Genomic DNA, 15,984 nt, shown 5'->3' on the forward strand with positions numbered 1-15,984 from the left:
ATTTTAGGAATGAGGGATTGCCCATGGAATTTCCAACATGGCTTCCAAAATAGAGAAAGAATGAAAGTACCGCTTCAGTATTTCGAATTCAAAGAATGACTTCGTACATATCGAAATATTTAAAATGTCAACGAGATTGGGGTTTAATTTTAATAATACAGGTTACAATAACATCAACCGGAGCATAAACCAGGGTGAACTTTTGTTATTAAGACGGGTAAGTTACCGTCGAGTTTTCATCATTTCATTTGCTCTTCGCCTCTAGTCTTGTCACTTGAGTCTTGTACACTACAAGTACTAACTTGTAGTTCTTGATGTTGCTGCAGTGACCTTTTTTTTTTTGCTTGCACGGACGGCATTAATCATATTTGATAACAAGATGATTCTAATTATTAACAATGCTACTAGTTACTAAGAATATTATTAAAGCAGCTAAATCTCTAACTCAGTATTATCCATATAATCTTTGAAAAATGATTAAAAATATGAATTTAAATTTAAAGGAGCTAAGTCTCTAGTCTAAGTCAATATTTTCCATAATATTCGAAATTAAAAACATACATTAGATTTCAATTTGATTAATTTCAATCAGTATTTGATGTTGTTATCTTGCCTTGAAAGTATAGGATCCTGTATACCCTATCGGGTAAAATTTTGTAATGAACAAATACAAACATATCCTACAACGGTAACCAGACTTGAGACAGTTCATCCCAAAAACAACTCATCCCAAGATCACTCAACTCAATAGAAGACCACTCATCCCAAGATAAAAGACCACTCAAATGTGACTCATCCCAACAAATAAAGTGATAGTTGCAATTGTAATTGTATTAGTTTTAATACAATTGTTTACTTTGAAGGCCAACGGTACCATTTGATTAATCTGATTTTTGATAAATTGATATTGTTGTTTTAATGGATTGATATTGTTGTTTTAATAAAATTGAAATTGATATTTTAATAAAATTGAAATTGTTATTTTAATAAATTGATTATGTGTTTGTTTTAATATTTTAATACATTACACCATATCGAACTTATCGGACAAACATTTTTTAATATGTAAATAATCCATGGGTCCAGCTATGTGGTTTTTACCGCAAACACTTCGCTTTTCCACATAAACCAAGCGGATTCTTTATCCCCACAGGTTTTTTTTTTATCTGCAAGGATTACGCCTGTCGCCAAACATCATTCTGTTGGACCTCCTGACTTAACGTGTTTTTATTATACGCCCACATGTGAACGTATATTGCCGTCGTCCACAATTTCTTGTGAACGCTCTAACGCTAAAAGTTATGATCCAATTGTTTTAAAATTGATATATGTTGTTGACATTAGTGAGATGAAGAATCCTATTTAATTTCGATAATTTCCGTTTATTATGTCTAGAATTATGGCCCTTGTTTCACTTTGTTGGACCTTTTGAAATTTTCTAACATCAAAAGTTATCAGCCAATCTGTATGAAATTTATATGCATCATTTAAATTAGTAAAAAGAAGAATCATATTGAATTTCAGCAATTTCCGTTTATTATGTCTAGAGTTATGGACCTTGTTTCACTTTGTTGAACCTTGTGAACATTAACGCCAAAAGTAATCATCTGATCTGTATGAAATTTATATGCATCATTTAGATTAGTGAAACCACAAAGCCTATTAAATTTCAGCAATTTACAATAATTACTTCTAGAGTTATGGCCCTTGTTTAACTTTGTTCAACCTTGGTAATGCTCGATTTAATTTCAGCAATTTCTGTCAATTATTTCTAGAGTTATGGCCTTTGTTTTACTTTGTTAACCTTGTGAACGTTCGAATGACAAAAGTTATTATTCAATCTGTATGAAATTTATATGCGTTATTTAAATTAGTAAAACAAAAAAGCCTGTCAAATTTAAAAATTTTCTGTAAATTACTTCCAGAGTTAAGGCCCTTATTTCAGTTTGTAGAACCTTGTGAACCCTCAAATGACGAAAATTATAATCTGATCTGTATGAAATTGTCTTGTAAATGCCCCCAATTACCTACAAAAGAATAGATATGCGAAACCCTTGTCAACAGCTTGGAAGATTTTAACTGCTGCGGGCGTTTGTTTCGTTGCCTGGCAACCTATCTTTACTTTATGATCTTTGAAATTTTTATATTTCACATTTAGCTGCTGTGGCGTATGTTTCGTTGTCTGGCAACTTATCTTTAGACAAAGGGAGAAAATGACCTGCTCTTCTCATGACAGTAATTTTATAAGTGTGTTTTAAGGTGACTTTTTGATATACATGTACAAGGATTGTTTTTTTATTTTATGTTTTTACCAATTTTCAACCCTTTAAAGGAGCTAAATCGCTAACATTTGGGACCTAGAAATTGAGACAAGTGGGTTGGAACTCATATAATACTGTAATATGAATGTATATAAACTGATATACATTCAATGGTTTCCGTTTTTACTCTAATTTCAAATCAGTTATGTTCCGCGAAATAAGCCAGCAGTCTCGATCGAATGCAAATTTCTAGCGCCTGGTTATTCCAGTCTACATACGTTGTTTGATTTGGTGCAATATGTCTAGCCACGTTCCTCGAGTCTCTTGCTAGAACTGGGGCTGAAACGCCTTATTGTACACGATTCGTATACCAATGGTAAAATGTTTATTTTGTCTTAAATATTGGATATCAGAAGCCCATCTTTTTCCGGTAAGATCACAGCATCAATGTTGATTTAAATTGACAAATAATTTGTGTTTTCAATGTTGAAGATTTTGGATGATATTGAGTTAGAGACTTAATAGCTACTTTTCGTGTAAACAATTTAATTAAATCAACCTGTCCATAATATCATATTTAATGTATTGGACGTTAAATCTGTAATAAACAACAAACAACCAAATTCAAACTATTTCAACTGTGGTATTCATTCAATGAAGGTACAATTAGTAGAAGTCAGTTATTGAAAAGATGTGGAGCCATCTACGTGCCAACAAACTAAAGTACGGAATAAACAAAAAATGAACTAAATCAAAAAAATAGCTATTTGAATAGATATTAGAAAAAAAAAAAATTATTAATTAATAAACTGTTGATGTAATAAAGATTAATTTATGTTATTAATTATTTTATTCTTATAAATTGTTGATGTAATATAGATTAATTTAACAAATAATGATAAATAAAAAAACAATAAATTTAGTATTTTATTGGTCTTAAATCTCGGCCCACATACAAAAAAAACTATTGTGGGCTGAGTGGTCTTCTAAAACTTGGGACGAGTGGTGGTCTTGGGATCTGTTGTCTTTGGGATGAGTTATTGAGTTTTCATACGTTCCCTACAACACAATGTTGAAGTAATTAGTAAAGGCAGTTTCACAAACGACAAAATAATAATTTAACCAGCGGCTGCCAAGCAGGATACACCCACATTTTGCAAGAGATGGATAGAGAACAAGCTAAAAACAAACGCGATTTTTTGTACAATCAGGGGCAATAATCCAGAAAGTTCTGGTCTGAAATGCCCAAATATCAAAAGGGACTGAGATCTTTGGGATATAAAGATATGTTTGTGACCTCTAGAGGGTCCACAAATGTGGGAGTATCCTGCCTGGCAGCCGCTGTTTTTTTTATAATATTCATCCAAGTCAATTTTGATATAATTTGTTTTTATAATCTTCACCCAAGTCAATTTTAATTTCCACCCAAGTCATTTGTAATATAATTTTCACCAAAGTCAATTTTGATATAATTTGGTTTTTTTATAATTTTCATCCAAGTCAATTTTAATTTCCACCCAAGTCATTTGTAATATAATTTGTTTTTTTATAATTTTCACCCAAGTCAATTTTAATATAATTTGTTTTTCATAATTTTCATCGGAGTCAATATTAATTTCACCCAAATCATTTGTAATATAATTTGTTTTTTTATAATTTTCACTTAAGTCAATTTTAATATAATTTGTTTTTTTATACACCCAGATTGAAATGTGGTCGTATATTGTCGTCGCCCCCGTCCGTCCGTCTGGGGTCCTCAATTGCTTGTGGACGCTCTAGAGTTCAAAGTTAATATCCGATTGACTGTAAATTTATACACAGTGTTTAAGGTCATAAGACGAAGAAGCCTGTTGATTTTCAACGATTTCCGATTACTGACAAAGTTATGACCCTTGATCACTTAGAAAAATCTTGTGACGCTCTAGAGGCTAAAGTTATCATCCGATTGATACACAGAGTTTAAGGTCTTGAGACGAACAAGTATATTGATTATCAATGGATTTTTATGACTTGAACAGCTAAATCCATGATATTAAAAGTTTCGTATACTAAACATTAGCATGGGGCAAAACTTTATAAAAACCAAACAAATTCTAATAGTTTTCTGATAATTACTTCATGAGTTGTTACTCTTAATCAGATTTTAGTGTATTATAAATGTTTCATTATCGAAAAAAAAGGTAAAATATGCGACAACACTTGTTGACTGCCTGGGCGATTTAGCTGCTGTGGGCGTGTGTTTCATTACCTGGCAACCTATCTTTTTAAATCAGATAATAATTGTGACCTCTAGAGGGACTACAAGCTAAAAAAAAACATTTTTCATACAATTAGTGGCCATAATTCAGGAAGTTTGTGCGTAGACGTCTTTAGAGTGTCCACATGCAAAAAACGTGATTTTTCGTTTTTTTAAATCGGATAATAATTGTGACCTCAAGAGGGACCACAAGCTAAAAACACTATTTTTCATACAATTAGGGGCCATAATTCAGGAAGTTACGATCCGATATGCACAAATATCGAAAGGAACCAAGATCTTTGGGTTATAAACATGCATTTCAAGTTTCATCAAAATCAGATGAAAATTGTGACCACTAGCTGTGTATGAAAGTACTCTATAACTTTCATCAAATAGTTATATGTGTTCCTGTCGTAGTCTAGTTCCTGTATAGTTTAAGTTCCCATATTGTTGTTGTATGTATGTAATTGTAGCTGTTCTATATACCTGATGTAAATAAATCATATTTTTACTAAACTGATCTCTGTTATCACTAAGATAGTGTCCACAAGCTAAAAACATGATTTTTCGTACAATCAGGGGTCATAATCCATGAAATTATGGTCCGATGTATGCCAATATCGAAAGGAACCGAGATAGCCCTATATTTTGAATTTCGTCCAAATCGAATAAAAATTGTGACCTGTAGAGTGTCCACAATCAAATTGTGGACGGATGGACAGGGGCAACAACATTTAATGTACGTCGACATGAAAATGTGGGCGTATAATAGAATATATTTCCAGAACTAAATTCCAAATGGGATTACTCCTGGTTTACAAGACTGGCCTAACCAAGTGCAAATGAGGTTTGAATATATTTTGCCCGAACCACAATCTAAACTAATATATTTCATTCCCAATACCAGGTTTTGTATATATCAAGTTTGAAATTAGTCTTTACAATGTAATAAAATGGGTTTCATAATCTTTTAGGAAAAGATATTCCATTCATTGTCTATGAAATTTGGGTTATTTCAAGTAAAATAGCATCTATCCTCAGTTTTGATCTCTTTGCAGACTTTTAATGAGTGTGACAGTAACCACAAGGGATTTTTAACAAGAGAAGATTTGAAGATTGCTGTGATTACTCTATTTGGATATAAGCCAACAAAGGTAATAACTAGTATTTCAAAAAAGTATAAAACGGGAACATAATTCCAGATTGTCACCGATATCACTTCAAGGGAAGCAGGCTTTAAATAAAGTAATTTCAAACAAATTCAAGAAAGATATTTTTACAGTGCCGCTGCACTCCTAAGCTAACTTCAACTCCATTCAATTCAGTTATTCTGAATATTTCCATTTTTTAAAATTGGAATTGAATATATTGTAATTAATTTTGCAGTATGAGGCAAATAAAATTCTTGAAAAGTATGGAGAAAACATAGAATCTGGAGATGAAAAAGGTACCGGTATTAATATTCTTGTTAAACATATATTATGCAAGGGCCAAATCTGCCTATTGCAGGTCTTTCTTTAGGCCTGAAATCTTATCTAAATTATTAATTAGGCATTAATTAAACTTATCAAGACCATAATCAACTCCCAATGCCATCGTTAGCCTGCAATATCTAGTGGATTTGAATACGTTTTGTGATGGATGATTTAATGTAAAAATGGATAATGAAGACTTTATTTATTATTGTACCAACGGTAGTAATGACGATCGAGGATAGCTTAAAATCGTATCGCTTAAATCTTGGTTCAGAGTGAAGCAATTTGACTGAAATTTTCAGCATATTCTGTTTTCATTATCTATTTTTTAACTATTATAGCGAGAACTGTCAGCTCTTTATCTAATCTTACCTAATTCCCCCTTAATGTTTATTTTCATAGATAAAGTTAAGTTTTTCAGATTTAGATAAAGAGCTGGTCATGGCGAAGTGATGGGTGTTGGAAGATGTAGCACAGATTGTTTATTATAGCAACGTTACTTTTTAATTGAGACTCAGCCTCGCTTCTCCATTTTTAGATTTAATCATGAAATGATGAACATATTTCAATCTGTTTAAATCTCTGCCATTCCATGGGCAAGAGAGTTGATTATAGGCTTGTCAGGTGAAAATATGTCTTAATAATAATTTATATAACGATACAAGCAAAATAAAAACCTGTAATAGGCAGATTTAGCCCTTACATAATGCATCTATAAGATGTAACATCTTCATAGGGTCAATATAAAGGTAGCAAGATTCCCCCATTTTTTATACAGTACAGAGTACAGACTTAAAAAAAAAAAGTGTATTTTTAGATAATTTTACTTAAAAAATACTGATAGATACATAAGTAAATTAGTTAAACTTATCAGTGTAAAAGATAATATAACATAATTTAGTACTACTACTTTTTAATCAGTTTACACTAAATCATATCATTTTCACCCCAGTGCACTGTAGCCCTATCATCATACCATAGAATCTTAAATCAGCATTAGATGGAAATGGTAATATTAATTTAGACACATCTGAAAAATTTCAATATTTTGCACTAAAACGGTGGACACATTAGCCGAATCGTTTGGCCGAATCAATCCGCGCCAAATTTTATTCGGCCGAATGGGTGAAAACACTAGGCGAATGCTTCGCCCGATTTTGTCACATGGATGATAAGTGGTGATTGGCTAATGAATTCTACATTCTGGCGAATGCTGCGGCGAAGTGGACACACTAGGCGAATATAATTATTTAAATGGGTTTAATGTGATATGTTTAACAGAGACATGGTGCTCAAATGATATCAATCTCGAAAAATATTTTCCATCTTTTGATGTTCATTATTATGTGAGAGGTAATGGTAAAATAAGAGGGGGCGTTATTGTTTTAATTGAACAGAAACTGAGATATGGAGTGACAAGAATCAAAGAGAAGTTTGATGAATCTTTGTTTTTCTTGTTTGGTGCTAATTTCTTTGGATGGTCAGAGAGTGTTATATACTGTTTTTATTACATTGCTCCTGAACGATCAACAATTTACACAGATTCCAGTGGAATTGAGCTTTTCGAAAATAACGTTTTGGAAGTTTATGAAGATTATCCTGAGTGCCTACTTGTTATCACTGGAGATTTAAATTCTCGGACTGGAGATGGATCACAGCAGGATTTTTTAATTGATGATAGTACTAAATATTTTGATACCTTAGATGCAGCTGATTACAGTGTGGATACTTTCAGTCTCCCTAGAAAGTCCAAGGACTGTGAGGTGAACAATTTCGGATTAAGGCTTCTCACAATTTGTGCCCTTTTGAATGTCCATATAGTGAATGGAAGACATTCCAATGACAGTCCGGGAGAATTCACGTGCATAACATATAATGGGGCCAGTGTTGTTGACTATTTAATAGTTTCATCTGACTTTTATAAATTGATACAAAACTTTAGTGTTATAACCAGAACCGAATCGGACCATCTGCCCTTAGAATTTGAAATAGCATGTAATATTATTGTTGCGCCTGATACTTCATATGATACAATACAGTATGATAAATTGGTTTGGAATTCTGACAAAGCTGATGTTTATAAAGATAATGTGAAATCCAATTTACATACTTTAGTTTCTCAACTTTCAAATTCACATTATGATGAGATTGATAAACCTGTCCAAATGTTTTGTTCTTTCATCTGGCAAACTGCTCACGATATGGTGTATAAACCTATTAGATTTATGATATATCCAAAACGAAACAACCCAAATGGTTTAATCAGGAATGTCAGAATTTGAAAACTGAGAAGTATTTAGCACTAAATATATTTAGGAAGACAAACCTAGATATGCACCTTGACAATTATAAGGTGGTCAGAAATAAGTTTAAACACGTATGTGACTTGAGAAAGGTTGCATATAACCATGAACTTTGTGAAGTGTTAGAAAAAAGCTTGAATGATCCGGCTTGTTTTTGGAAAACCATTAAGAGCTTTAGGCCTAGGGCAACTATTTCTCACACTATTCAACCAAATGAGTGGTTCCACTATTTTGAAAATCTTTTGAATGTAACCCTTGATGATGCACAAACTGACCTTGTCTTGCAAGAAGCCCAATGTAACATTGATAGTTATACTGATCATTGCCAATGCCCAGAGTTATGTCCCCTAAATGATCCCATTTCAGAATCTGAAGTGAAACAGGCCATTACTAAAATGAAGGGTGGCACATCCCCAGGACCAGACGGGATTGGAATTGACTTTATTAAAACAATATCAAATGAAGTTACCCCAATTCTTACAATCATCTTCAATAAAATCTTCGACTCTGGTAATTTTCCAGACTCCTGGAGGAAAGCCCTGATCATACCACTTCACAAGAAGGGAAGTAAGCTTGACTGTAATAATTATAGAGGTATATCGCTATTAGACTCTGTTGGCAAATTATATACATCAATATTAAATAACAGACTTACTCTTTGGTCAGAATCCCAGGAAAATTTCCATGAAGCCCAAGCTGGCTTCAGGGGAGGTTACTCGACTACAGACCACATTTTTACTCTTCATGGCTTGGTTCAAAAATATCTAAGTAAATCCAGAGGTCGTCTATACAACTTGTATGTGGATTTCTCTAAGGCATTTGACTCTCTCAACCGACAGAAACTGCTCTCCTTGTTAATAAACAAGGGAATCCATGGTAAACTATACAAATCGTTGAAGAGTCTCTATTCTTTGGTGTCATCTAGTGTTAAGTTGGGTTTCCACATCACTGATTATTTTCATTGTACTACTGGTGTCCGTCAGGGATGTATTTTGAGTCCTATTTTATTTTGTTACTACATAAATCAACTAATTGATATAGTAAAAAATGGTGACGTAAATGGCATCTTCACAAGCCAAGATGTTGAAGACATTTTCCTACTACTTTATGCAGATGATTTGTGTCTTCTGTCTGATACTGTTGGGGATATGAGGAAGAAAATAAAACTCCTGGAAAAATTCACACAAAAGTTTGATCTATCTGTAAATCTATCAAAAACCAAAATTATGGTTTTCCGGAATGGCGGAAAATTACGAAACTATGAAAACTTTCACTTTAATAATCAACCTATTGAAATTGTTACCTATTATAACTACTTAGGAGTAATATTTTCCTCCAGGCTAAACTGGAGTAAGTGTATCCAAAATCTTGCTGTGAAAGCTGATAAAGCCCTTCTTCCTATCAAAAGTCTGATTAGGAAATCTGATTTTCCATCTATGAATCTATCTTTTAAAATGTTTGATACAATTATTAAACCCATTCTTTTATATGGGTCCCAAATTTGGGGGTTTGAATACCGATCAGACATTGAGAGAGTTCATGCAAGTTTTTGTAAGTTTTTATTACATATACATAAAAGCTCTAGTTCTGCTGGGGCCTTGGGAGAATGTGGACGACGGAATATGTCTATCGATTATATCTCAAATTGCATCAAATATTGGTGTAAACTTTTGTGTATGACAAAAGAACGCTATCCGAAACAGGTTTATATCCTTCTATGTAGACTTGATGAGATTGGTCGTGTGACATGGGTTTCGAAGGTTCGCATGCTCCTATGCTCTCTTGGTTTTGCTTTTATATGGAATTCTCAAACAGTTGGAAATATTAAGTATTTTATGTGTCAGTTTAAATTAAGATTAAGGGATATAAATCTTCAGGAATGGTCAGATAAAATTTCAAACTCTGAATCCCTCCAAATATATAAGTCATTTAAATTAGATCTGTCTCAGGAATCTTATTTATCATTACCAATAAGTGCACATATTAAACGGAATGTCACTTTGCTGAGATTGAATATATTGCCACTTGCAACTGTTCTTTTCAAACGAAAACAAATCACTTCCCCACTTTGTAAGTTATGTAAGGAGTCTGATGAGGATATAAGTCATTTCCTTTTCCAGTGTACAGTTCTGGCGGAACTTAGACAACAGATAATTCCCCAAAACTTTCTCAGAAACTACAGTCAATTCAGTCTAGGCAATCTTTGTAATACAGAGTGCCAAAATTACATAATTGCAATTTCACAGTATATCGATAAAGCTAGTCAGTTGAAAAAACGTTGATTGATATTGTTGACATTATTGATATTGTATTTTATTGTTATTGTTGTTACCACCACCATCTTCCCACATTTTTGTTAAATGATATTGTATTATTTGTATCTTTGGGTCCAAGACCTCTAAATACTGAATAAACAAATTATTATTATATATATAATTCGCCGAATATATGAAAACATGTTTGATTCGGGCGAATCATTCAGCCAAATGACAGTGGACACACTAGGCGAATTTTGACAGCAATTGATATAGATACTTGATATTTGTATTGAATTTTTTTTTTTTTAAAGCTCTTGGATCAAATAAATTTATTGAAGCAATGACCCCATATATGATTAAACGGGATGAAGATGAGGAAATAAGACATACATTTTTGGCATTTGATGCTCAATGTAAGTAAATACCTTACTCAACAACAGTTAATGAATGCCTGTATTGATAACGATTTAAATTATTTAAAAAAGTTAAAGCATGCAGATATTGTATCTGACTGTGCATGACAGTAAAATAGCAGTTGAAGACAGAACTTAAATAAAAAATATGGGTACTTCAGTTTGGGGCTGAACTTTGGATTCAGACCCTCTGTTGGGCAGGGGTACTGCATTTTCTAGTGAGTGTGAGGTATCTAGTCATCCACAATTTCTTCAGTGAAGTAATTGCCCAGAAAAACTCCTATCATAACTTGTTTAAAATTATGTTGTTTACATTTATAGGTAAAGGATTTCTAATATTTGAAGATTTACAGAAAGTAGTTCATCAGGTTGCCCCAAATTTACCATGTCATGTAATAGAAACTACATTCAAGTAAGTTTTCAACTTTTTTATACACCCACATAAAAATGTGGTCGTATACATGTATTGTCGTTGCCCCCGTCCGTCCGTCCATCTGGCGTCCACAAGCTAAAGTAAATATCCGATTGACTTTAAATTTATACACAGTGTTTAAGGTCATGAGACGAAGAAGCCTTTTGATTTTCAACGATATCAGATAATTACTGCCAGAGTTATGGCCCTTGATCACTTTGAAATATCTTGTGGTTGCTCTAGAGGCTAAAAGTTAATTTCCGATAATTACTGATAGAGTTATGGCCCTTGATAACTTTGAAAACTCTTGTGGATGCTCTAGAGACCAAAGTTATCATCCGATTGACTTTAGATTAATAAACAAGAGTTTAAGGTCTTAAGACGAACAAGTATATTGATTTTCAATGAATTTTGATAACTTGAACAGTTAAATTCATGATGTTAAATGTTTTGTATACTAAACGTTAGCATGGGACAAAACTAAAAGCCAAACAAATTCTAATGATTTTCTGATAATTACTTAATGAGTTGTTACTCTTAATCAGATTTTAGTGTATTATAAATGTTTCATTACCGACAATGGAAAATATATGCGACAACTCTTGTTGACTGATCGGACGACTTAGCTGCTGTGGGTGTATGTTTCGTTGCCTGGCAACCTATCTTTAAAAATATTCCTCACCCACCAAAAAGAAACAATCTAAACATAGCCAAGCATTTAGAATATCCACCTGGTTGTCCTCATTAGATGAAAGCATTGACTCATCAGTTGACTCTGTTCAATGATGAGCTTTTTCTGCTGAGGCTAAGCTCTCTGGATGGAAATTTTGCTCACAACTCCAGCTTTTACAAAATATTTTTAACATGCTTAACAGAGGCTAATTTTAATTAGTTTATTTTCAGTATTTTTAATATTATTTGTCTTCATATATTTTTTATATTTTGATTATTTTTCAGAGAATTAGACAGGGATGGTGATAAGAGGGTTAGCTATAAAGACTTTGATTTTATGATGAAATATGGAACAGAAAATTGAGCATATCAGTGAATAAAATGATATTTTACTAGTGAAATATAGAATATAAAAGTGTAATTATATATTATGTGTAGGGTAAAGCAAAAGACTGAGGTTATGATGGGGAAAGAAAGACTGAAGAAAATAACCTGAGAAAAAGAAAAACTGAGGCCGGCAGGCTATGGTTTTTCTGTCAAGGGTTTTTTCTGAAGTCTTTCTTCTCCACCATAACCAAAGTCGAGGATTTTATCTTGCTTATAAACCATCTATGTTTGCATGTGAATATCCCAGAATTCCAGTAAGAAAAACCTTACATCATGTTTTCTTATGGAAAAAAACCCTACCCTGGAAGGGTAACCCGTTACAGGTTTACAAAAAAAACTTTCAGAAGAATAACCCCAAATTCACAAGTATAATATATGCAAAGCCGTCACGACTTTCAGACAGCAAGTTATTCTGGACATAGAATATACCCTAAAGATCAAAGAGATTTACAGTTATAGGTTTATAAGTAGATATCTCTGTATTTATATATTTTGTTTCCTTGTTTTTGTATATTTTCTATTCAATGAAACTTTTTATTGAAGAATTTGTTTTATTTATTTTTAAATTTTAAAGATGCCATACAGAATAAAGCTAATATTTAAGCATATGTTCATGTTTTTGGATATGGTTCTGTTATCATTATGGCGATGTAAAATCAATTTTAATGTGCATGTATATTCTTTTCTCCCCTGTCCGAATGCCTGTCATCCACATATTGTTTTCAGAAGCTCTACAAATAATTTTATCATCTGATTGACTTTAAATTTATACATGTGACAAAGAAGCCGATGGATTTTCAAAAATGTCCTGTCATTGTGCTCTTATGAACACTCTAGATGCAAAAGTTATCATCCGATGACCAGCCCTGTAATCTGATGGTCTAGAGCATTAATTATGAGCTTGTCATATGATCAAGTAGATATTTTTGCAGAGAGTATAATGAATTACAGTAATCAAGACATAACATTAATCAGTAATTTTGTGATATTAAGATCTATAAATTTTAATGGTCAAATTTTTCCAATAATAGTGCACAGAATATACTGCAATACATGTAGGCCCTATGGTTAAATCAAATATTATTTGGTTAAAGGGGCATTAGGTAAAGAGCTGACTTTTTTAATAGTTAAAAAATAGATAACGAAAACAAACTATGCTGAAAATTTCAAATTGCTTTACTCTGAATTGAGATATTAGCCACTGAATTTTAAGCTAGTCTGGGTCATTACTGAAGTTGGTATGATAACAAAGTCTTGATTATCCATTTTTACGTTAAATTATAAATCACAAAATGTATTCAAATCCAGTGTATATCGCAGGCTATTGATGGCATCGAGAGTTGATTATGTTCTGGGTAAGTTAATTAATGTCCAATTAGATAACATTTCAGGCCCAAAGAATGACCCACAATAGGCAGATTTAGCTCTTGCATAGCATAATGCATGTTTAACCAACCAGGGAATATCTCAAAAACTTTCATGGATCTTAAATTATGGGAAATTGGTAAAAACACAAAATAAAAAAGTTTGTGTATATCAAAAGTCACCTTTAAATTAGTGTAAATGGGTATGTGAAATATCTGACCATATAGACATCTACATACTAACCTGGGATGCACAGAAGTGGGCGTCTGCCGGGGCCAAAAATGAGTTTACTCATACATTCGAGGTACCGGTCAAAACCAATTTTAAATGAAAGAGTACATCTCACTGAGTACGAAATTGCCCATAACAGACGATTTTGGCCCTGGGAAAGCCCAAACTGACACCCTAAATATGGACCCCCAAGGCTTAGAAAAGGGTGATATTCATACATTTGAGGTACCAGTTGAAACTAATTTTAAACGAAAGCGTATATTCCACTGAGTACGAAATTGGCCATAACAGACGATTGTGCCCCTGGGATGGCCCAAACTGACACCCTAAAGCCGAGGGGGGGGGGCCAAAATGAGATTACTCATACATTTGAGGTACCGGTCAAAACCAGTTTTAAATGAAAGAGTACGAAATAGCCCATAACAGACGATTTTGGCCCAAACTGACACCTTAAATATGGACCCTGGGGCTTTAAAAAAGACATATTCGAAGTAACAGTTTTAATGAAAGAGTACATCCTACTGAGTCTGAAATGACCAGACCCTCACAAGTTCAAAATGTTCCAATTTCAGAATCGCTGCCGGACAAATCGTCAGTCCACGCTGAATCTGTCGAGGAATTGTCATCGTATTCAGCTCCAACTATTACATTGCCAACTGCCTGTCGATCCGCAGTCTCTTCCCCGATATGAAAAAGATTAGTTGGTATGGCTGGCCCCTCGAACCAATCAGGAACAAAGCAACCATTTTCCACCTTCCATCCATAATTTGCAGGTTCTATGCCGTCAGTTGGATTCGTTGAGTCGGCTTTACCCCACATTATGCCAACGTAGTGAGGGCGGCGTATCTTGTTCCGCAAGGTGGGGGGTTGGATGGCTGAGTGGTTAGCGTGAGCGCGCTGTATCATAAAGTCTGTCATTGAGTCGACTGGCGTGGTTTCGAATCCCCGGTCGTACGTGACAAGGAGTAGGGTTGCCTGTCCAACCTCGTGGGTTTTCTCCGGGTCCTCCGGTTTCCTCCCACTGCTAAAGACCCCTACGCGGAAACGAATTATAGAAATAAAATTACACCATATGTTAGTCCCGAAATGACCTAGTTTGTGTCGAGTGGATGTTAAACCCCATTTCTCTATCTCTCTCTGTTCCGCAAGGTCTTAGAACATGGGGGGAGTAAAGCACAATCCGTTTTTTTTTATGTTTGCAAGCGGGTTATCCTGAAACAAATTCAAATTTAAAATTGCTTATTACAATAAAAGAAAAATCTACTGATGTTTTTACAGATCCTTGTCAGATATTTGACTGGGGTGTGGTGAACTTCTATAATGCTGTGGAATTGTCAACTTTATAAGTATTTAAAAGTATCAGACTGGATTCTCGCAGCTGGAAGAAATCAAGGATTGCCGGACATACATGAAAGCTGGCGCACTTTGAGATTATTATTTAGTACACATACCTGGTTTATTTTCCCAGTCATTTGAAGAATTTTAGTGTGTCTTGCCTCATCAACATTGTACATACAAAATGTGCTCCCTTCTTCTTATCTGGCTCTTCTACTGCAGTCAATCGTTTGTAGAATTCTATGAAGTTTCCCTCAGTAACTCCCTCGAGTACGCCAAACGGCTTCACCTTTCCCTTCCTAAAGAACGCTGACGTAAAGTCACAACCCGTAAACGCATGAAGTCCTGGCTGTGCTGCCGCCAATCCTGGTTGTTTTGCTTCTAATTCAGTTGCAATCGAATTCACGTCAATATATCGTCGAGTATTACCGGAACCGCAGTCCATTATGATACTAGTCAAATTGTCGTTTCCCATCTGTCTTCCTAGAAGCCCCAGCAAAATTACAAGCACATCAGTGTCCGATGCCCTTACCCATATGCGACCCTTCACATTAACCACATGGAACGCGATAAGTGTATCAGCTTCTTCGTGAACACTCCGGAGATGAAATTGGCGTTCAACCTTCATAATGG

At 33.9% G+C, this 15,984-nt stretch overlaps 1 protein-coding gene across 1 annotated transcript; it reads left to right on the forward strand.

Moving 5' to 3' along the window:
- Window position 1: 1 nt before the first annotated feature.
- LOC126822498 (EF-hand calcium-binding domain-containing protein 11) lies at window positions 2–13,039 on the forward strand. The gene is made up of 6 exons (XM_050551431.2): window positions 2–217; window positions 5,559–5,654; window positions 5,887–5,947; window positions 10,848–10,949; window positions 11,271–11,361; window positions 12,319–13,039. The coding sequence occupies exons 1-6, from the start codon at window positions 125–127 to the stop codon at window positions 12,395–12,397; spliced, it is 522 nt and encodes a 173-aa protein (XP_050407388.1). The 5' UTR covers window positions 2–124; the 3' UTR covers window positions 12,398–13,039.
- Window positions 13,040–15,984: the final 2,945 nt, after the last annotated feature.

The sequence above is a fragment of the Patella vulgata genome, chromosome 5 (assembly GCF_932274485.2).
Source record: "Patella vulgata chromosome 5, xgPatVulg1.2, whole genome shotgun sequence".
NCBI classification, from domain to species: Eukaryota; Metazoa; Mollusca; class Gastropoda; family Patellidae; genus Patella; species Patella vulgata.

Bases quoted from the DNA above. Each gene is read 5' to 3' on its own strand.
- LOC126822498 (XM_050551431.2), top strand. From the start codon at position 125: ATGTCAACGAGATTGGGGTTTAATTTTAATAATACAGGTTACAATAAC. The intron at 218-5,558 runs GTAAGTTACCGT...ATCTCTTTGCAG, and splicing joins AACTTTTGTTATTAAGACGG to ACTTTTAATGAGTGTGACAG. The intron at 10,950-11,270 runs GTAAGTAAATAC...TTACATTTATAG, and splicing joins TTTGGCATTTGATGCTCAAT to GTAAAGGATTTCTAATATTT.